This window comes from Thamnophis elegans, chromosome 12, assembly GCF_009769535.1.
Source record: "Thamnophis elegans isolate rThaEle1 chromosome 12, rThaEle1.pri, whole genome shotgun sequence".
NCBI lineage: Eukaryota > Metazoa > Chordata > Lepidosauria > Squamata > Colubridae > Thamnophis > Thamnophis elegans.
Genome location: NC_045552.1, coordinates 40969558 through 40993526, shown reverse-complemented (window position 1 = coordinate 40993526; position 23969 = coordinate 40969558). Strand labels below are relative to the sequence as shown.

Below are 23969 nucleotides of genomic sequence, written 5' to 3'. Positions count from 1 at the left end.
CCCACATGTTAGGGGCCTCAGGGATGATCTCTGCCCCCCGACCAACATCGACTGCGACCTGTCCGAGAGGTAGGAGGAGAACCACCGCAGAACAGTGCCTCCCACTCCCACCTCCCGCAGTCGTCGCAGAAGGATACCATGGTCGATGGTATCGAAAGCCGCTGAGAGGTCAAGGAGAACCAGGATGGACGCATAGCCTCCATCTCTGGCCCTCCAGAGATCATCGGTCAATGCGACCAAAGCGGTTTCTGTGCTGTAACCAGGTCTGAAGCCGGACTGGAAGGGGTCAAGATAGCTAGCTTCCTCCAAGGCCCGTTGAAGCTGAAAGGCCACCACCTTCTCGACAACCTTCCCGATAAAGGGAAGGTTGGAGACAGGACGAAAGTTGTTTAAGATGGCTGGATCTAACGATGGTTTCTTCAGGAGGGGTCTCACCACCGCCGTTTTAAGTACGGCGGGGAAGTGCCCCTCCCGAAGGGAGGCGGTGACAACCGCCTGGATCCAGCCATGTGTCACCTCCCTGCTGTTAGCCACCAGCCAGGAGGGACACGGGTCCAAAATACAAGTGGAGGCACTTACAGCTCGAATGGCCTTGTCCACATCCCCAGAGGCAACTTCCTGGAACTCAACCCAGAGCTGATGTGACAAATGATCCTCCTGTGACTCAGCTGGACCTACTGCGGTGGAGTCCAAGTCCGATCGAAACCGAGCTACTTTGTCCGCCAAGAACTGAGCATAATCCTCAGCCCTACCCTGCAAGGGGTCTCCCGCATCCCTCCTATTGAGGAGGGAGCGGGTTATCCTAAACAGGGCGGCTGGGCGCGACTCGGCGGACGCAACCAAGGCAGAAATATATGATCTTTTTGCGGTTCTTAATGCTCGGACATAGTCCTTGGTGCAGGTAGTCAAGAGTGCTCGGTTCGCCTCGGACCTATCGGACCTCCACTGGTGCTCTAGGCATCTCCTCCGGCGTTTCTTCTCCCGGAGTTCCTCGGTGAACCAGGGAGCTCTCCGGGATCCACTGACCCGGAGGGGCCGTAGTGGCGCAATCCGGTCGAGAGACTCCGACGCCGCCGAGTACCAGGCGGCAGCCAGAGTCTCCGCCGAACTGTGGGCGAGAGTATCAGGAATAACCCCAAGCTCCGTCTGGAACCTCAAAGGGTCCATAAGTCGCCTGGGGCGGAACCACCTGGTCGGTTCCTCCTCCCTACGGTGGGGGTTTGGCCTCCGGAAGTCAAGCCTCAGTAGGCAATGGTCTGACCACGACAGGGGTATGATCTCATTACCCTTCAGACCAAGATCACACATCCACTGCTCCGAGAGAAATACGAGGTCGAGCATGTGACCCGCTGCATGGGTTGGGCCCCGAATTACTTGGGTCAAGCCCATGGCTGTCATGGAAGCCATGAACTCCTGCGCCCCATCAGAGCGTTCACCGAGCGATGGCAAGTTGAAATCCCCCAGAACTATAAGCCTGGGGAACTCAACCACCAGCTCGGCTACTGACTCGAGGAGCGAGGGGAGGGATGCTGCAACGCAGTTGGGAGGCAGGTACGTTAGCAGCAAACCCACTTGACCCTTGAGGTCCAACTTTATCAGCAGAGACTCACACCCGACAAGCTCCGGAGCAGGGACCCTACGAGGTAACAGAGACTCCCGGATTACAATAGCCACACCGCCACCCCTTCCCTGGGCTCTCGGCTGATGAAGCACCTGAAATCCCTCTGGGCACATCTCTACAAGGGGGACTCCTCCTTCTGTGCCCAGCCAGGTTTCAGTAATACATGCCAGGTCTGCCCTCTCGTCAACAATTAAGTCCCGGACGAGGGGAGCTTTGTGAACAACAGACCTGGCATTTAGCGACAACAGCCTGAGACCAGGGTCCTGACTACTCGCGCCATCTGGTCTTGGAGTGGGACTCCTAGGGCCGGAAGGAGGGATCTCTGTAATGTAGCGAACCCTCCTTCCCCGGTAATGGCCAGCCCTAAGGTCCCCGCCGTATCTGCCTCTCCCTGTCACGACCGCTATGCTCCGACCCACTCCCATGTCCATGGTCCCCCCAACCACCCCGGTACCCCCCGCCTTCCCCAGCAGGTCCTCCGAGTCAAACATTCTCATTTATCCACACTAACAATTCCCACGTAAAAAATTTAAAACATATAAAATACAAGGGTAACAATTACTTTAAGCTCAACTGTGGTCGCAAGCTGAGGACTACCTGTATTCATGACAAGGTTTCCGACTGCAAAACTGATCAGTCATTCTGACCAGCAGATGGCAATAGTCATGTTTCATAGCAAGAGGAATTGTAACGTTTTCATAACTTACCATGTGAGATACCTTTCTAAACTTATCAATGTGCCTTTCCCAATCTGATGTGGCCTCCTAGGGATTTTCATTGGCCAGGCATACCTGAAAGCATCCAGGCTGAAAAAGGTTAAAGGTAACAGTTCCCCTCGAATGTATATGCTAGTTGTTCCTGACTCTAGGGGGCGGTGCTCATCACCGTTTCAAAGCCAAAGAGCCAGCACTGTCCGAAGACGTCTCCGTGGTCATGTGGCCAGCATGACTCAACACCGAAGGTGCATGGAGCACTCTTACCTTCCCACCAAAGGTGGTTCCTATTTTTCTACTTGCATTTTTTACGTGATTTTGAATTGCTAGGTTGGCAGAAGCCGGGACAAGGAATGGGAGCTCACTCCGTTACGTGGCGCTAGGATTCGAACAGCCGAACTGCTGATCTTTCTGATCAACAAGCTCAGTGTCTTAGTCACTGAGCCACCGCATCCCTAATGAAAAAGGTTACCCAGCCATTAATTTCTGCACTGACATCTACAGAAAGAGCTGCTCACCCACATCTACAGGCTCAACTGGTCAGAATTCCAGGGATTATCTGGTTGTTTTTTCAAAGTTGGCGAGATCAGTGTTCAAGCCATCCGTGGTGCTGAAAAAGGCAGACGGCCCAGCCTTTTGCTGGACTTTCCTTCCACCCTCTCAACCATGTTTATCCAACCTTGGCAAATATAAAACCTGTGGACTTCAACTCTCAGAATTCCCCAGCTAGCCATCGAAGTCTATGGGTATTAAAAGGTGCCAACCCTAATCTAAAAGTCCTTTCTGCACTTTAAACTGATGAGAAAGACAGTGGAGAGAGCAATAACAATAGCCCTTAAACTTATATGCTGCTTCATAGTGCTTTAAAGCCCTTGCTGTAAATTTACAGAATCAGCCTATCCCCCCCCCCCCACCCCCAACAATCTGGGTCCTCATTTTATGATCTCAGAAGGATGGAAGGCTGAGTCAACCTTGAGCTGGATCGAACTCCTGGCAGTGGGCAGAGTTAACCTGCAATACTGCATTCTAACCACCTTCCACCAGGATCTTTCCCCTGGAGTGGGAGGGAATGGGGATTTTACATTATCCTTCCCCTGAAGTGGGGGGGGGGAGAGATTTTACAGTATCCTTCTCCTGGAGTGGAGAAGAATGGAGATTTTACAGTATCCTTCCCCTGGAGTGAGGTGGGGGGAATGGAGATTTTACAGTATCCTTCTCCTGGAGTGGGGGGGGGATGAAGATTTTGCAGTATCCTTCCCCTGCCACGCCCACCAAGCCATGCCCACAGAACAGATAGTAAAAAAAATTGAATTTCACCACTGTGTGTATCTAAACTAAACCTTCTAAGTTTCATTATGGCCAAAGCAATCATTCCAGCCTGCTGCACTTAGATTAAGCACCAGAGTATTCTAGCTGCACAGTCATTGGCCATTGATTACTGTTTTTTTTATATATGTGGAGCAGGCTAAGGGGGAAAAAAAAACCCAGTCCATCAATTAAAATCCGTCTCATCTCTAGACTACTGTCTCCAGATGCTGGCTGTCCAAGGACCTTGGGAGGCCATATGGATTTCGCCCATCTGTCTTGGAGCTATCGTTAATGGGGGAGAGAGTCTAATGGCCTTCGGAAATAACATGAAGAAAAGGCACAGTGTCATTCAGATGAATCTGGCAGGGAGGGGTTCAAATCCCCCTAGACGAATGATCAGCTGAGTCTCCGAAAGAAGAAACAATAAGCAAGGCATTAAATACTGACCTCCAAAGCTCCTTGTTTGCATAATTTATGGGGAGACACTCAAGAGTTCAAGCATTAATTCTGAGAACCTGTCAATCAGTACATTAGGAACATGGCGACAAGATGATGCTTAAAACCAGCTCAGGGACTGCGAGCGGTATTAGTGATCCACGTGCTTGTTTTGTACAGATAGTCCTCAACTTACGACCCAATTGGGAGATGAACCTGGGTGGCTAAGCAAGGCCGTGGATAAGTGAGCTGTGCCTGATTTGTATGGTCTTTTTTTGCCACCATTGTTAAACAAACCACTGATGTTATTAGCTGAACCACGTGGCCACTAAGTGAGTCCAGCTTCCCCCATCGACTCCGCTTGTCAGAAGCCAGCTTGCAAATGGGGATCACATGACCCTGGGATGTTGCAACCGTTGCAAAATCCATGCCGATTGCGAAGCACCTATATTTTGCTCAGAAGACGATGAATACTCTTTGATGGAGGTACGTTCTGCAACTGGTTGTAAGACGACTTATTTCTATCACAAATGCAGGTTCCGCTAAACCCATGATGGCAGACCTTATAGCACCCCTCTCCGGGCACGCGAGCTGTCGCCCCAGCCAGCTCCACCACGCATGCGTGTGTGCCTTCCACGAGTCAACTGATTTTGGGGTCTCTGCTGTGCATGCACATGGCGCATGCGGGAGTCGCGCGTGCATGCATGGGGCTTGTGCATGCATTCACAGGGTTGCATGCACACTGTGGTTGCAGTGCACCCCCATGCCCCATGTTCGGTCCCAGGAGGCTTTAGTGCGGCCTGCTAGGCCCAAAATAGGGCACAGGAGGTTGTTTGCACACGCATGCATGAGGGTTCCTGCGCGCATGTGTGGAGTTCATGCACACACATGTGGAGTTCATGCACACATGTGCAGGATTCATGCATGCATGCGCGGGTCATTGCGTGGTGTGGGCACATGCGGAGGGGGCAGGTCGCACAGGAAGGTGTCTCATGTGCATTGCATTATCAGTATGGGCACATACACATGCTTTGTTACACATGTGCATGGGCTTTCGGCATGCAACAACAAAAAGGTTAGCCATCACAGGTTAGCCATCACTGCGCTAAACCAAGCAAGCTTAGAATCTGAGAAAATTCTAATCTTGTAAGTCTGGCTGGGGAATTCTGGGAGTTGAAGTCCACAAGTCTTAAAAGTTCCCAAGTTTGGACATCCCTGTTGTAAAGGAACAAAGGATGGGAAAGACAAGGATGGGACTGCATCATCTCTCCTCTATCTGGTTTTGCAGGCCTAGAAGAAAACATGAAGGAAGGTAGGAAACAGGCCATGAAATTTGAACTTGGAGACGGATTTAAAGCCAGAGAGGCAATTCATGGTCTCAAGAATGCAGGAACCTGGAAAAAAAATCACTTTTTGGAGTTCCCTGGTCCCTTCTGACCACAGTGGGCCAAAATCAGCGTTGGCTCTCACTGCTTGAAGCAGGAAGCAGATGAATGAAAGAGTGAGCTAAGCTGTTTTGTAGGTTTAAGCGTTTGTTGAAAAGTCCAGGAAAAGTGTAACATCTAGCCTCATCGACTTTGTGTCATCCTCCCAACTCCAACGATCACCACACCCCAAATGTTGTGCAGCAGCCACAAAAAGAACCACTTGAAAGAAAAGCCATATGGTTATTACAAATCATTATTTGCTTCAGTCCAGAACAGGAAACAAAATTAGGTTTCTAGTTTCCATCTCTTTCTCCCTCCCTCCCTCCCTCCCTCCCTCCCTCCCTCCCTCCTTCCTTCCTTCCCTTCCTTCCTTCCTTCCTTCCTTCCTTCCTTCCTTCCTTCCTTCCTTCCTTCCTTTTCTTCCTCCGTCCCTCCTATTTTTATTTATAGTCAATTCAAAGTGATGTTCATGTCAATTTCCCCCACAACAACAACATGCTAACAACAAGGTGAATTGCGCTGAGACAGGGGGATAGATCCAATATTACCCAGAGAGATTTTATGCTTAAGGTAGTACTAGAACTCCCAGTCTTTCTAGTATCCTGTTTCCCCAAAATTAAGACCTCCCTGGATAATAAGCCCAATCGGGCTTTTGAGCACATGCGCTAAAATAAGCCCTCCCCTGAAAATAAGCCCTCCCTGAAAATATTGCAACACAGCAGCAGCCATGACGTGACCTCGCTCGCCGCCTCCTGCACCTCAAGAATAATAAGACCTCCCTGAAAATAAGGCCAAGAGCTTATTTTTGGGGGGGGGAAAGAAAATAAGACCCTGTCTTATTTTCAGGGAAACATGGTAGGTGCATGTGTGCACTTTTGGATCAGCCTTGACACTTGGCACCTGCCTGGACTAGTCCCTACAGTTTCCTTGGCAAAATTTCAGAAGGGCCTGCCTCCTTTTCTGATTTCTAACCCAGCATTCTCCATTATTCCAACATGATGAACTTTCCATTTTTCCTTCTTTGAATTTCTCACCTGGGACAAAAGACAAGCAGCGAACATGCAAGTCCAAACAGAAGAAAACTGCAGTCAGAAATCCTGCAAAGTTACAGAAATTGGAGCAAGACTGCTAGGGAATAAAAAAGCCTCATCCAGAAGCATCTTTGACACCAATTTGAACACCTATGAAGAAGGGTTGATCAAGGATTTGGGCATGACATGATAGCATATTCTAATATTTGAAGGGCTGCCACAAAGAAGAGGCGGTCAACTTATTTGCCAAAGCACCAGAAAGCAAGACAAGAAGCAATGGATGGAAACTGGAAGCAACCTGGAACTAAGGAGAAATTTCTTGACAGTTGAGAACAATTAACCAGTGGAACTGCTTGCCTTCAAGGCAGTGGTGGGATTCCAAATTTTTTACTACCGGTTCTTAGGCATGGCATGGCTTGGTAGGCGTGGCAGGGGAAGGATACTGCAAAATCTCCATCTCCTTCCGGTCAGCTGGGACTCGGGAAGCAGAGAATAGATGGGAGTGGGGCCAGTCAAAGGAGGTATTGGTTGGTTCTCTGAACTACTCAAAATTTGCACTACCGGTTCTCCAGAACTGGTCAGAACCAATACCACTTCTTCTTCAGGGCTTGTAGCAGGAGTGGGTTCCTACCAGTTTTACTACCGGTTTGCAACCAGGCACGCAATGCACACTGTTCAAGGTAAATTGCTCTTCACGCATACACAGAACATTTCACAGTGAACTGCACATGCACAATCACTAAAAACCAATATGGCGGCGGCCCAGCAGTGGTGAAGGAACCAGTTCTGGGGCATGGCAGGCCTGGGTCGCTGGCAGTTCTGCGATGCAGGCCTGAATTCCATTATGGGTTCAGCTGAACTGGAGCAACCCACCTCTGGATTGTGGGTGCTGCAACACTGGAGGTTTTTAAGAAGAGACTAGAGAGCCATTTGTCTGAAATGATATAGGATAGTGATGGCTAACCTTTTTTTTGTCATGTGCCAAAAGAACATCCGCACACCTTAATGCAATGTGCACTTGAGCCCCCCCCCACCCTGTGCAAGCATGCACGACACACCCATGCCCCGTTTTGGGCCTAGTAGGCCTCCCTGCATCCTCCTAGGAGCAAAAACAGCTGCGGGGAGCGCACTGAACCCCCCCCATGCCCCTGCAGCTTCCTTGGAGCAAAAACAGGATGGGGGGGCGCCACCCCCTCCCTGCATGATCTCCCCATGCATTTCCTTATCACCCACATGTGTGGGAGAGACCCAAAAATCAGGTGGCTGGCGGGAGGCGTGCGCAGAGGCCTGGGTACATGTGCGGTACAGCTGAGCTAGGACAACGGCTCGTGTACCTGCAGAGGGTCTAGCTCACGCATGCCATGGGTTTGCCATCACGGATGTAGGGTCTCTTCCTTGAGCAGAAGGCTGGACTAAAAGACCTCCAAGGTCCCTTCCAGCTCAATTCTGAATTTGAAAAAAAAATAATTCTGATCTTAGCAAAGCCACCCATCAAATCAAGCTCCTCGGCCTTCCTTAGTCTTCTATTTCTAATGGGTGTTCTTCTTTGACACTGCCCTGGAGGATTTAAGATGCCTCCACATTCATATTCATGCCTCATCCACAACATTTTACAATGTGACTTCAGTTACGAGGGAGACTCAGCATAAGGTTGCTCAGAACAACGGAGCTGAGATTTATCCCAGCATCCCTCCAATTAGCACACGCTCATCAAAAAAATTTTAAAAAAATGAATTCCTCTCTGACTCTGTTCACATCTGAAATTGGACACCAAAGACAGAACTGAAAGTCCTGCTGCACATTTTCCCATGTGCCTGATAATATGACTGAAGCTCTTTAATGGCTGGTAGAGCAGCTGCAGGCAATGAATTATGTATATCCATTTTCTAGACAACAGCATAAAAGGGCCATATTCCTTCTTCATATTCTATTCCACAATCAGCAAAGCTAGACATCACCCGTGTCCCAGGGAGTAAAGTTACAACGAAGAGAGGAAAATAAAGAGGTTTGGGGGGAAGGAAAACCCCTAGATCTTTCTATTATTTCTGAAAAACAGAGCAGAACCATTGGAAGGCTGAATGTCTATGGAGATTCTCAATCATCCAGATCATGGTTGTCCCAAAAGTGTTTTACCAAAAGGTAACTGGACATTTGCTGGGGAAGACTCCTGCGAGCCCCTTGGACTGCAAGGCGATCCATCCGGTCAGTCCTAGAGGAGATCAACCCTGACTGCTCTTTAGAAGGCCAGATCCTGAAGAGGAAATTCAAATACGTTGGCCACCTAACGAGAAGGAAGGACTCCCTGGAGAAGAGCCTCATGCTGGGAAAGATGGAGGGCAAAAGAAGAAGGGGACGACAGAGAATGAGGTGGCTGGATGGAGTCACCAAAGCAGTCGGCGTGAGCTTAAATGGACTCCAGAGGATGGTAGAGGACAGGAAGGCCTGGATTCTCCATGACCACTAGATGACAGCAGAGACATAGAGATGTCTAACAAAATATCACTGCTGCCATCTAGTGGTCAGCTCAGCCTACACACAGTGAAGGGGGCTCTTCTTTGCTACTTCCATCCAATCTTTTATCTCCGCCTACACAATCTTAGACAAATCCCTATGTTCTTTGTGGGCATGCACCAGCCCCACAACAGACCTCAACCAGGTTTGATTTTTAAAGAAGAGAATGCCCTAACAGGTTCTGCTGCAGGGATGAAATCCAGTAGGCTCCGACAGGTTCTGGAGAACCGGTAGTGGAAATTTTGAGTAGTTTGGAAAACCGGCAAATGCCACCTCTGGCTGACTCCAGAGTGGGGAGGGAATGGAGATTTTGCAGTATCCTTCCCCTGGAGTGGGGAGGGAATGATTTGCAGTATCCTTCCCCTGCCACGCCCACCAAGCCACACCATGCCCACAAAGCCATGCCCAGAGAACTGGTAGTAAAAAAAAATTGAATTTCAACGCTGCTATGCTGTCCTTGACTGTACTGATAACACAGCTCGGCCTCCCGAAATCACCCAGTGATTGCATCAGCTATTTCAGCAAGCCTATTTATGCAAAACCCAGGAATACGCTGGACTAAATGCCACTGGCATTCGGCTATGTCCTCCAACTCAATAAGTTAAAGTGGATCTTAGATATGATCAGCTTCAATAATAGCACCAGAAGATTAGCTTTCAGATTTTTCCCCCCATTTAAAGACGCTGAACTATTTCTTGTAACCATCAAGCCATCTGTATGATTCATTCCAAGCATATTTTAAACAGAGCGCAGAAACAAAAAGTACTTAGTGCTAATTTCTTTTGTTTTGCATTGTTTTTAATTGGAGATCTTGTCTCCCTAAAACCACGTGCTCGGCTTAGCAAGATCGGGGCTCTCCAGCTTGCAGACAGACAAAATAAGACATTGTCTCAATTTTTTTTTTCCAAGGATGCTTCAAGAGACAGATGCCAAACTGTCCACCCTCTCAAACATTCCCTCTGTTTTTAAACCTCTCTGGATTATCCTGCTCAGAGAAGAGGGAAAGAGGGATGTTAAATGCTAAATTGCTAAGGGCTGGTTTCAAAATGCAACATTTCACTAGAATAAGATAAGAATCAGATTTTTTGCTCCCACGGAAAATGCTGTCCACATTTTCTTTCCTACTAATACCCCGGCTTTAAGAAGCCAAAAGTCAGGAAATTCCCACTGGAAAAAGGAATGCTGCATTTCTGGGTAAAAATAGCAATAGCAGAGTTGGAAGGGATCTTGGAGGTCTTCTAGTTCAACCCGCTCCTCAAGCAGAAAACCCTATACCACTGTTTCTCAACCTTGGCAACTTGAAGATGTCTGGACTTCAACTCCCAGAATTCTGGGAGTTGAAGTCCAGACATCTTCAAGTTGCCAAGGTTGAGAAACACTGCCCTATACCATTCCAGACGAAAGACTGGACAACCAGTCTTTCAGACAAATGGTTGTCCAATCTATTTTTAAAAACCTCCAGTGTTGGAGCATCTACAATTTCTGGTGGCAAGTTGTTCCACTGATTAGTTGTTCTAACTCTCAGGAAATTTCTCCTTAGAACTAGGTTGCCTCTCTCCTTGATTTGTTTCCACCCATTGCTTCGTCTCCTGCCTTCAGGTGCTTTGGACAATAGTTTGACTCCATTTTCTTTGTGGCAGTCCCATAAATGTAGGATCACTGCTATCATGCCTCCCCTAGTCCTTCCTTTCATTAAACTAGACCAGTGATGGGGAACCTTTTCAGCATTGAGTGCCCAAACTGGAATGTGTGCATATGCACAGGTGCGCACTGGAGCACCAGAGTGCTGGAAACCCAAAGACCAGCTGGCCGGTGCACATGGGCATGCCAGCCAGCTAGTCTTTGGGTTTTCAGCACACGCATGTATACTGGCCAACTGGTCTTTGGGTTTCCAGCGCTCCGATGTGCACAAAGACTAGCTGGCTGGCGTGCATACATGCGCCGGAAACTGGAAAAACAGCTGGCAACGGCATGCATGCCCACAGAGAGAGCTCTGCATGCCACCTCTGGCACACATCACGGGACTAGACATTCCCAGTTCCTGTAACCATTCTTCATATGTTTTAGCCTTCAGTCTCCTAAATCTTGGATGTTCCTTGCCAAAATTGTCTTTCTTTCACAGAAACATCAACAATTCCTTCTGTGTTGCAGGATTAAATTGCAGATCAACATCCTTCTTCATAATTAGACCATTGATACCGAACTGTTTTTCGCTGGAGTGGGCATCAACCATATTTTCATGCCTCCCACCCAAAGATATAGGCAGGTCAAAATCTTACATGATTTCCAACATTCCTTCCTGATGTGTGTGCTCTGGTGTCCTTATTTTGAATCTCATGAATCCACTAAAATCTGGAGAGATTTCGGTAAGTTTTAACATTACAAAATATTATTAAATTTTTGGGGTTCTACAAACCTCATCTCACAGGCTATAATTGTCCGGTGCCTGATTCCTTATCTGGTTCTTTACCAATGCCAAATTGCAGAGATATTTGACTAGAATCTAAGAATCTAAAAGAAGGCATTTTTTTCACCTGAAACAGTATCTCTTAACATACTGCAATTCTGTTTGATTTTTCACTATTATATACGATGTTTGGATGAGATCAAGCAATTAGAGAAGAGCTTCACCGAATGTGAAGAAATGAGACCTCAGAAAGATAACTAGAGTTCAATTCCCATAGTAATTTAACAATGTGAAATCAGGAAAACTGCCTTTCATGTCACCCCAGCTCTTCCCCTTTTGCCATCGTAGAGAAAAGGGTGGCTAATTATTATGATCATTTGCTGCTGCCTGGACTGCATAGCTTTTGTCAAAAATAATGCCAACAAGGAGGGGCTATCAGTAGTGTGGAAAAGATGCCATCACAAAATGCTTCTATTATTTGTACCTTATGACTATCATTAAGTGTTGTACCTTATGATTTTTGACAAATGTATCTCATCTTTTTATGTACACTGAAAGCATATGCATCGAAGACAAATTCTTGTGTGTCCAATCATACTTGGCCAATAAAGTATTCTATTCTATTCTATTCTATTCTATTCTATCCTATTCTATTCTACTCGATATTTAGCAATGTAGAGCACAAGCAGTGCTCACTTAGCAAGTACAATAATTAAGACTGGTAACTCTGGCATTAAGCAACATAGTTGTTAAGTAAAACATCATTGAGGCTTGTGACATCAGTTCCAACTTGGTCATTAAGCGAGTCATTATTCCGGACAATTGTTCTGTGACGATTTGTTGGCATGTAAATATTTCCACCGTGCTGATTGTATAAAGTTCTCCAAGCATTCATTCATTCATGCATCCGTGAGGGTAGTTTATTCACCACCTCAATCCTAAGTGGGAATCTCAAGAGCCTTAAAATTATTCATGAACCCCTTGCACAAGATTTGAGCTTTCTCATCATACCTACCTGTCCCGTCTTCCAAGTGCCCAAAATTACAGATCTGAGTTATATGGTGGATCCACACGTGCATCTCCTCCTCTGATTTGGCCACCAGGTAGAAGGTGCGGTAGGTTGTTTTCACAACGAAAACAAAGTTATTCTGGAACTCCTTCTTGATCAGGTGGGAGCCTGAGTGCTTCACCACTTCACAGTCGTTCAGATCTATCACCCGGATGGGCTTCTTGGAATGACTGTTCCGATAATATTCCAGCACATCCGGGTTGCCGCTCATCCGGCCTTGACGTAACACGAACCAGCGTTTCCGCCAAGCCTGAGGAATAAGAAAATAATAATAATAAGAAAAATGATTGAGAGAAAAAGAGAAAGATACTCCCTTAGCCCTGACCCAGAGGTGGTATTCAGCCATTTCTGATGGGTTCTGGAGAACCGGTAGTGGACGTTTTGAGTAGTTTTGAGAACCGGCAAATAGGCTGGCCACGCCCCTGCTGCCTCCCAGCTAATCTTCTTCTGTTGTCCTACACAGGAGAACGGAGCTGGGGAGCAGGTTAGTGAGGTGGGGAGGGAATGGGGGGATTTTGCAGTATCCTTTCCCTGCCATGCTCACAAAGCCACACCCACAAAGCCATGCCCATAGAACCAGTAACAAGAAAATTTGAATCACATCACTGGGCTGTTATAACTGAATGGTCACAAAAACAAACTGATATAAGTCAAGGACTACCCGTATTACTAAAATTCTCATTAACCCTTAACTGGACAAAGCAGTGCATCATAAGGCAATAATTTTTGGACTGGAGTACATCAAATGGGCTAACTTAAGAATGTGTCCAAAATCCAGGACCCATGGCACTTGAGGGAATTACATTTGGCTGCTTCGGTTAAGACACATGACCTTCACTTTCAGAGTTCCATGACAGTTTCCCAGCCACTCTGGCAATCCCCTCTCTTCCTCCCTTATCCATCAGAAGCCACTTACCCAGAGGATGGAGAGGGGAGGGAGATTTCTGATGCTTCTTGTCTGATTCCCTCAAGGAACCTCAAAGGGGAAACTGGCAGGAACTCAAAAGCCACTGCTGCTTCCACTGCTTTTTTGCCTATCCTTGGTCATTCTGTTGTCCTGTTTAGATTCATCTCTGAAATGATGACCCAACGAGGCACAGCTGTCTAATTGTTGTTGGTTGCAAAGTCATATCCAACCCATCATGACCCCATGGACAATGTTCCTCCAGGCCTTCCTGTCCTCTACCATCCTCTGGAATCCATTTAAGCTCACGCCTACTGCTTCGGTGACTCCATCCAGTCACCTCATTCTCTGTCATCCCCTTCTTCTTTTGCCCCCCATCATTCCCAGCATTAGGCTCTTCTCCAGTGAGTCCTTCCTTCTCATTAGGTGGCCAAAGTATTTGAGTTTCATCTTCAGGATCTGGCCTTCTAAAGAGCAGTCAGGGTTGATCTCCTCTAGGACTGACCGCTTGGATGGCCTTGCAGTCCAAGGGACTCGCAGGAGTCTTCTCCAGCAGGAGTGTTCAAAGGCCTCCATTCTTTGGCGCTCAGCCTTTCTTATAGTCCAACTTTCACAGCCATCCATTGCAAGTGGGAGAACCATAGCCTAATCTCTACTGGTTCAATTGCTTATGCGATAGAGAGTAGACAGTTAAAAGACATTAAGAATAACAGTAGGAGCTCTACTTAACTAATTTAAATTTGAAATAATTGAATTACAATGGAAACAGAATAGTATGGTTGCCCTTGTGGAGAGCAGCCTTCCACGGGTCATTAAATGCCAAGCATGACCTCAACTCAAAAAGGGCTGTGCGTATGTATTACCCAAGGTGCTTAACCAGAAAGTCCTGAAGCTCAGGACTTTCAACAAACAACACATTTGTGTCTTTATTTACATATTTATTCCTGTATTTATAGTCTGCATTTAGCAATCTCTCTCAACCTCTTCTCACTGAAACAACAAGACACCATGGAAAACACTGCATCACGAGTCAGAGAAATTTGCCAACTGCAATAAAAGAAGAGGAGAGAGAGAGAGAGAGAGAGAGAGAGAGAGAGAGAGAGAGAGAGAGAGAGAGAGAGAGAGAGAGAGAGAGAGATCGGGGATCTGGATTCTAGCAGTTACTGAACAGAATGCACAGTGAACATCTCAAAGAATTCCAAAGTTTGTGTAAGCCACTAAGTCTTAAAGAAAGAGTAAATATAGATTTATTAGGATGCTGAGAATCTGAGAAGAGACATCCTACAATGGAGTTCCATAACTAAGAAGGCCCACAACATGTCTTTAACCTTGGGGAGGAAGAGAGAATTCTGAGATGTGGAATCTCAGAATATCTTCAGACATCGATTCGAGGAAGACGGGTCTAATGCAGGAAAGCTCTGCTGAGCCTTTGGAATTACAACACCCCCCCCCCCTCACAAGCACAAAAGTAAAAGTCATTAAATTGAGATTTGGGGGTTGCTTCTCCTCCCACCTCTGTCGTTCAAGGCTAAATTCATACTGTACCCAAATAAGCATTTGGCATAAAAATTAGGAGCAAAAAGCAGCTATTACCACCTTTCTTCAAAGCTTAGGAACCACAGTGCCGCAGTGGTTAGAGTGCAGTATTGTAGACTACTTCTGCTGACTGACTACAGTTTTGGCAGTTCGAATCTCACCAGGCTCAAGGTTGACTCAGCCTTCCATCCTTCTGAGATGGGTAAAATGAGGACCCAGATTGTTGGGGCAAGAGGCTGACTGTGTAAGCATCTTAGAGAGGGCTGTAAAGCACTGTGAAGGGGTATATAAGTCTAAGTTTTATGGCTATTGCTTTCCCAGAGGGCATGATGACCAAGTGGTTAAAGACGCTGAGCTTGTCAGCTAGAGGGCTGACAGCCCAGGCTTGAGACCTGAGCGCCGCCCAACAGTTGAGCTCTCGTTCCTTGCCCCTGCCCATCTAGCAGTGTGAAAGCGTGCAAATGAGAGTAGATTAATAGGTACCATTTTGGTTGGAAGTTACTAGCATTCTGTGCACCTCTGGCATATAGCTACATGACCACAGAAAACGTCTTCAGACAATTCTGGCTCCCTTGGCCAAGAAATGTAGATGAGCCCCATAGAGTCAGATATGACTGGAGAGCAAAACCTTCATCTTTACTCAATGCTTTCCCAAAAATCCAATTCAGAAGAAACAGAATTTATGTGACCCATACAGCAGATCCAGCTTTCTTGTTCCCATCACTGAATCTCTGAACCTGGGAGGATTTTAAGTATCACAAAGTTTCCCTAAATGGAGGCTTCCAGATCTCCCGGAAGTCCTCTCCATCTCATCAGCCGAGTCTTTCAGCTCCAAGTCTCTTCTCAAAAGATCAATAAAGCTTCTTAGTGTTTCCTCAAGGTCTTCTGAACTGCTGTCCAGCCTTCCAAGATTTCACATAAGACTACACAACGTCTTTCACAATTTCAGGGAAATCTTGTGAAATGTTGGCATTCTTGCACAAGATGTCGAAGGATCCCTTCGATGTCTTGTTCTATGAATGCATCCATTTTCATTTTGAATGCAATAAGTTGGATGCATTTAATTTAATTATTTTAATTGATAAATTTAATGACATGGATACATGTAACACATACAATTGAAAGGTGTTTTGGGGCCCACTATAATTATTATTTTTTAATGGGAAAGGGTGCTTAGAGCAAAATGTTTAAGGTGCCTTGCTTTAAAGTACCACATTTTCTGGGAGTTGAATCACTACTTAAAACAAGGTGCACATGACCTTTTCAAATGCTCTTCTACATTTACAGATGGCTAATTTATTGATTTCACAACATATAGACAGATTCAACCATAGTTTCAATTGGGATAATGCGACCATTCTAGACCATGCCAAGTCCCAAAATGCCAGGGAATTTCTAGAAGCCTTGGTTCTCTGACAAATCAGCTATCAATAGACACATAAACAACATCTATTTGTTGTTTGTTGCAAAGTCATGTCTGACCCATCGCGACCCCATGGACCATGTTCCTCCAGGCCTTTTTGTCCTCTATCATCCTCCATTTAAGTCCATTTAAGCTCACACCAACTGCTTCCGTGACTCCATCCAACCACCTCATTCTCTGCTGTCGTCTTCTTCTTTTGCCCTCCATCTTTCCCAGCATTAGGCTCTTTTCCAGTGAGTCCTTCCTTCTCATTTGGGGGCCATAGTCTTTGAGTTTCATCTTCAGGATCTTTATCTTGATCCAAAATACAAAGCCAAAATACAACAGGTGAAAATGTTTTAAGTTTCTCTCTCCTAGGGTTTTTCTTCCCAAGGTACTAAACATCTTCGGTTGTATCTGACTGGACTTGGCAAGCCAAAATCCATTGGGGAAGAGATACAGGCAGGGCGATAAGAATTTTGTTCTTAGCTGTCCTTGTCACAGTCAAAGCGGAGTAAACAAAGCAGAAAGACAAATAGCAATGGATGGAAACGGAGCAAACAGAGAAGCAACTTAGAACTAAGGAGAAATTTCCTGACAAGAAGAACAATCAACCAGTGGAACAACTTGCCTTCAGAAGTTATGGATGCTCCAACACTGGAGGCTTTTAAGAAGGTACTGGACAACCTTTTGTTGAAAATGGTATGGGGTCTCTTGCTTGAGCAGGTGGTTGGACTAAAAAACCTCCAAGGTCTCTTTCAACTCTGTTATTCTGTATTCTATAAACAAGAAGCAGTTTGTGCCATCTTGAGCTGGCTGAGAAGAGATTCAACACATCTATTTTGTGGTTTCTGGAAATGAGTGTCTAATGGTTTGGTGGCTTTGATGCACATCTAGGTTATGCATTTTCTGAGCCTTCCTTTTTCCTAGCATAAAAAAACAGCTTCCAAGAATGATTTCAGCCAAACCATATAGAGAGACAGTGTGACTCTGTATTAATTTGCACTAACCCTTTGCAAATAGTTACAAACCCCCCACAGTGGTTAAAGAAAGGATTAGAGAGTGAAACTTGCTATCTCACTGCTTGCTGGTCATCTCTATATTTTGGCTTGCTTATCTGCATCGTGTATTTGCCTCCAGTAACCTGAACAATTGCAGTTCTAACCAATTCTAATGCTAACCCTGGATCAATTTTAGGATAGGTTGCTGAGCAAGACAGAATCTCCCTTGAAAGCAAAATAACAATGCAAATCTTACTCAATGGATTCTCGTCCTTTTTCCTTAAGCATCTCAAAAAAAAAAAAAAAATTGGCAAGCGGATAAGAACAAAATGGAACAAAAACCAGAAACAAGTTTGGGTTTCTGGCTTAATGTAAGGTAAAGGTAAAGGTTCCCCTTGCATATATGTGGTAGTTGTTCCCGACTGTAGGGGGAGGTGCCCATCTCCGTTTCAAAGCCAAAAAGCCAGCACTGTCCGAAGACGACTCTGTGGTCATGTGGCTGGCATGACTAAATGCTGAAAGCGCATAGAATGCTGTTACCTTCCCACCAAAGGTGGTCCCTATTTTTCTATTTGCATTTTTACATGCATTTTCGAACTGCTAGGTTGGCAGAAGCTGGGACAAGTAACAGGAGCTCACTTCATTACGCAGCACTAGGGATTCGAACCACCAAACTTTCCAAGATAGATAAGGTCTGTAGTCATAAATACTCCTTTGAAAGACTGTTTGCCAGGCCCTGCTGAATGTGAATGAGAGGGATTCACATTCATTTAATAAAATGGGGTTTTGTCGGGACCAGGACTCTGCCTTGTGCTTTTTGGGGAAGCCTCAGAACACCAATGAACTTGGGAAAGACTCAGTTTCTCTAGAAGAAAGCTGCAAGACCAGTTCCTGGGAATGACCACAAAACACAACAACAAGCTCATATGAGACAAGAAATGATGGCCCAATTGAAACTGAACGCAACCCACTTAAGGAAGAAAACTCTCAGCCAATTCCATAGAAAGGAACAGACCAGTCACTCCCACAGCGACAAACTAAATTCTCCATACCCAGAGACAAATAGATTCACTGAAAAGATGAGTTTGAATGTGGCAACGTTGGTTTGGGGCAGACTGCATTTCTCTGCAAATCTTTCTGTTCAAACCACGAACAGACAAGGATTACTAATTCTGAGAGGCAGCTCCATCTATCTCAAGAAGCCCTGAATAATTTGTGGTTCACGAAATGTGGCGCTTGTGTTGTCATCAAAAGCAGTACTTCTGATAAACACACACACCCCCACGCACTTTGGGGTATGTGTGCGTGCTACTGACGAGAAATATTTCTTCAAAATCTGCAGGGTAAAAGGAACAGCTGAGCCATGATTCTGTAGAGTCTGCAGTCTTCACCTGGGCTAATAATTCCGATTTTAAAAGCAGGAATTTCTAGCTAAGGACAATCTTGGCGGCCTCCTTGTAATTTATAAAAGCAAGGTGGAAATCCTCCAGCATAAGAGAAAGGGTTTTCAAAGAATGAGTGCATGAGGTCTTCTAGATGCTGTAATACAGGTATTCCTTGACATAAAGGTAAAGATTCCCCTCGCACATATGTGCTAGCCCTTCCAGACTCTAGGGGGCGCTGCTCTTCTCCGTTTCAAAGCTGAAGAGCCAGCGCTGTCTGAAGACGTCTCCATGGTTATGTGGCCGGCATGACTAAATGCCAAAGGCGCATGGAACGCTGTTCCCTTCCCACCAAAGGTGGTTCCTATTTTTCTACTTGCATTTTTACGTGCTTTTGAACTCCTAGGTTGGCAGAAGCCGGGACAAGTCATGGGAGCTCACTCTGTTATGCGGTGCTAGGGATTCGAACCGCTGAACTGCCGACCTTTCTGATCGACAAGCTCAGATTCTCAGCCACTGAGCCACCGCATCCTTTTTACTCCTTGACTTACAACTTACAATGCTTCATTTAGTCACCATTCAAAGCTACAATGGCACTAAAAAAGTAACTTATGACCGTTCTTCACTTACAACAATTGCAGCATCCCTGTGGCCACAGGTGGCATGTGGAGCAATATCTGCCAGCACACGAGCTATCAGCTCCAGTGGGCATGTGTGGGCTGGCCAGCTGATTTTCAGCCTTCCGGAGGGCCGGGGGAGGCAGTTTTCCCCCTTCCCAGGCTTCAGGAAAGCCTCCGGAGCCTGGGGGAGGGCAAAAAACAGGCCCAACAGGCCAACTAGAAGTTCATTCCCGTTTTTCACCCTCCCCAGTTTCCGGAAGCTTTCCTGGAGCCTGGGGAGGGCGAAAATGGCCTTCCCCAGAGGAAATACCAAGCTCAGCTTGGAGGCAAGCAGTGTGTGTGTGGGGGTGTTGCGTTTGCATGCGCATGTGGGGGCACGCTTTGCATTATGGGTGACAGCACATGCATGCGCTATTTCATTTTTGGCACCCAACAGCATAAAGGTTAGCCATCACTGGTATAGAGTTGGTCTAGAAGACCTCCAAGGTCCCTTCCAACTTTCTTCCGCAAAACTCTCTTAACAACTGTCTCACTTAGCAACAGAAATTTTGGGCTCAGTTGTGGTTAGATGTTGAAGGGCTATCTCTATGTTCTAAATTTTCGTGGCATTTGTGTCAGGGATCCCCCCTCTTACTTTTGTGACTTAAAAGCCTCATCGTTTGTGTCCTCCCCACTCCAGGATGACTGAAAATTACAATGTCAACTTTTAGAGATCACAGGGAAGATCTCTGTGGACCTCTTTTAACCTCGGAATTGTTATCCATCCTGTCCTGGAATAACATAGAATGTTGTCATTCCCCTTGGAGTATTCAGGAGGAGGAAAATGTCCCTGGCATATTCCAAGAACTTATAAATCATTTTTATGAGCCAGATTTTTTTTAAAAAACAACAACAGATCGTTTAAAAAATATCAAGTGATGAAATCACCTCCCCCATTTGATCTGATATACATCCACGGTTAAGAAAACAAGAATGGGCAAAGACATTTGAGCAGTTGTTATGCAATGAAGGTTTGAAAGAAAGGTGAGCTTCAGAAGGGCTGTTATTCTGAAGATGAGCAAGGATGAGTCCATTCGTCATTGGCTGAACAAGACAAGATGCAGAATGCCAAGTAAAGAAGATGAGAAAGCTTACAGGTTCAGAATAAAATCAGTGCACCTTGAAGTTTGAATTAAATCCAAATAAAACTGGGAGCAAAAGACCACATACTTGTTACACACTACGAATGAGTTTAATAAACTTTGAATTAAATCCGAATAAAACTGGGAGCAAAAGGAAAAGACCACATATTTGTCACACATTGCAGGCCCCGCCTCTTAACCCTTTGTATATTTTAAACACCAGGAAAAAAACAGCTGCAAATGAGTTTAATAAACTTTTCAAATTCCTTGTCTGGAGAACGGGCGTACAATGGAGTGGAAAAACGATACAGACTTTGTTGCATAATGGTTCATTTGGAAAAAGCTACACAGGATGCAGTGGGAAGGGAAGGCAACGTATTGAGCACATGGGCTGGTTTTATATAAATACACTGATAAAAAAGTTTCGACACCTGTGTTCATATGACAAATACCGTATGTTGAATGAATGATTCCTGCTAACTTTGGAATTACTGTACTTCTTCTACACAGGAATTATTAAGGCTGTCATCTGCACCTCCATAACTGTCTGGTTTGGCTCTGCAACCAAACAAGACAGACACAGACTTCAGAGGAGAATCAGAACTGCAGGAAAAAAAAAACCAATTGCTACCAACCTGCCTTCCATTGAGGACCTGTACACTACAGGAGTCAAAAAGAGGGCTGAGAAAATAGCTACAGATCCCTCACATCCTGGACATAAATTGTTTCAACTTCTACCCTCAAAACGACGCTATATGAGACTGCACACCAGAATAATTACGGTAGACACAAGGACAGTTTTACCCCGAATGCCATCACTCTACTTAACAACTAATCCCCACAACACTGCTGAATAATTTACTAAGACTGTATTACAGTGGTGGGTTTCAAACTTTTTTAGAACCTCTTCTGTAGGTGTGGCCTGCTTTGTGGGAGTGGCTTGTGACTGGGTGGGAGTGGCTTGCTGGACATGTGACTGAGTGGGAGTGGCCTGGCAGTCATGTGACTGGGTGGGCATGACCAACTTGTAAAATGTGATGAAACTCACTTAACAACACTCTTGCTTAGCAACCAAAATGTTGGCTCAGAAACTCTGGCATTTGAAGCACGCAAGTCTTAAAGCTGTCAAGTTACAAGAGCCTTGCTCCCCTAAACCTTTAGAAAAAAACAACCCAGGGATGTTCAAACTTGACAGCTTTAAGACTTGTGGACTTCAACTCCCAGAATTCCTCCTCCAGTCATGTTGGCTCAGGAACTCTGGCATTGAAGTGTGCAAGTCTTAAAGCTGTCAAGTTACAAGACCCTTGCACCCATAACCCATTAGAAAAAAAAAACCAGGGGTGTTCAAACTTGACAGCTTTATGTCTTTAAGGTTTAGATAGGACTCTTAGAGGTGGGTGGGGTGATTGGTGAGACAGCCAATCAGTGAGCAGCAGGCGGGGCAAGAGTGGTGCGGACGGGCGGGGGGAGGGAGCTGGAACCGGTTCTAAATGGCACTGTAGATTTGTGGAACCTCTTCTATAGAAGAGGTTAAAACTGGCAGAAACCCACCCCTGCTGTATTACTATTATTCTTCCCTTCCTTCCTAGTGCCTATCTCTTCCCACTTATGACTATAACCATGTTGCATGTATCTTTATAATTTATATTGTTTTATTTGCTTACTAGTATAAATTGATTGCTTATTAGTAACCTATGACTATCACTAAGTGTTGCATCATGATTCTTGATGAATGTATTCTATTTTATTTTTATTTATGTACACCAAAAGCATCTGCACCAAAGACAAATTCCTTGTGTGTCCAGTCACACTTGGCCAATAAAGAATTCTATTCTATTTAAAACCAGGGCAGATTAGCCCTGTTATTATATGGTTGTTAAAAACAACAACAACAGAAGGAATCTGGTATAACATTTTGGACCAACAAATGTTTATTGAAAGGTATTAAACTTTATGAGCTGCTGCTCCCTCCATCAAGGACACAGAGTGACTCTACTGATGTAAAACCAAGATCTGGCAGATAAGAGAGCCAATGAAGTACAGTTAGTCCTCAACTTACAACAGTTCATTTAGTGACCGTTCAAAGTTACAAAAGGACTTGTGACCATTTTCCACACTTGCAACTGCTCCAGCATCCCCAGAGTCATGTGATCAAAATCCAGATGGTTGGAAACTGACTTATAGTTATGATTGTTGCAGTGTCCATATGGCTCATTGCAGTTATTAAGTTAGTAACATGGTTGTTAAGTGAATCTGATTTCCTGGTTTCTTTGCTTGACAGAAGTTCGCAAAAGGTGATCACGTAATTCTGGAACACTGCAGCTGTCATAATTTTGAGTCAGTCTCCATCTGTCTGAATTTTGATTACGGGGCCATGGGGATGCTGCAATGGTAAGTATGAGGGCTACCTGTATAATAAGCCTACCGTATATACTCGAGTATAGGCCGACCCGAATATAAGCCGAGGCACCTAATTTTACCACAAAAAACTGGAAAAGTTATTGACTCGAGTATAAGCCTAGGGTGGGAAATGCAGCAGCTACCGGTAAATTTCAAAAATAAAAATAGATACCAATAATGTTTTTGAATATTTATTTCAAAGAAAAACAGTAAACTAGCGGTGTATTCAATGAAATACTTCACTCACCTCATGATGCTGATGTCCCGCTGTGATGATGATGTCCCGTGCAGCTGCGGGAGCGATGTCCCGCCTCCTATGACACACGGCACAGTGATTCCTATCATTGGATCACTGTACCAGAGGAGGTGGGACATCGCTATGTGGCTGCTTGCCATAACAAGGAGGAGGTGGGACATCGTTGCAGAGCGGCAGGAGGGGGAGGAAGGGGAATCGTAAGACAGCCCTGCATTACATTAGAACGTGAGGAGGGGGGATGGTGCGGTGCACGCTGCGCGGCAAACTGACACAGAGGGAGGGGAAACTCACAGGGGCACTGGGCCATTCACGAGTGTCACACAGCGGCATGGCCCCGCCCCTTTTTCTCCTCCATTTCGGGCAAATTTTTCACTGACTCGAGTATAAGCCGAGGCGGCTTTTTTCAGCCCAAAAAGTGGGCTGAAAAACTAGGCTTATACTCGAGTATATACAGTAAATCAGGGCCGAAATCCAACAGGTTCTGGAGAACCGGTAACGGAAATTTAGAGTAGTTCGGAGAACCGGCAAATACCACCTCTGGCTGCCGCCTGGAGTGGCGTGGGAATGGGGATTTTGCAGTATCCTTCCCCTGCCACGCCTACCAAGCAGTGGTGGGTTTCAAAATTTTTTGGAACCTACTCTGTGGGTATGGCCTCCTTTGTGGGAGTGGCTTGCCGGCCATGTGACCTGGTGGGAGTGGCTTGCCGGCCATGTGTTCTCTCTCTCTCTCTCTCTCCTTCCTTTTGTCTCTCTGTCCCTTTTTTCTTTTTTTCTTTCATCTCTCTCTCACTCTTTTTCTTTCTTTTTTATTTTTATTTATTCCTT

General features: G+C 45.7%; 1 protein-coding gene across 2 annotated transcripts in view; it reads right to left on the bottom strand.

Moving 5' to 3' along the window:
• The window catches only part of GAB3 (GRB2 associated binding protein 3), a 99622-nt gene that overhangs the window by 34790 nt on the left and 40863 nt on the right, over window positions 1-23969 (bottom strand). For both annotated transcript variants that reach the window (XM_032228597.1, XM_032228598.1), the window contains exon 2: window positions 12469-12772. In XM_032228597.1, coding sequence (XP_032084488.1) covers window positions 12469-12772 — 304 coding nt within the window. The remainder of the gene's footprint in view (window positions 1-12468; window positions 12773-23969) is intronic.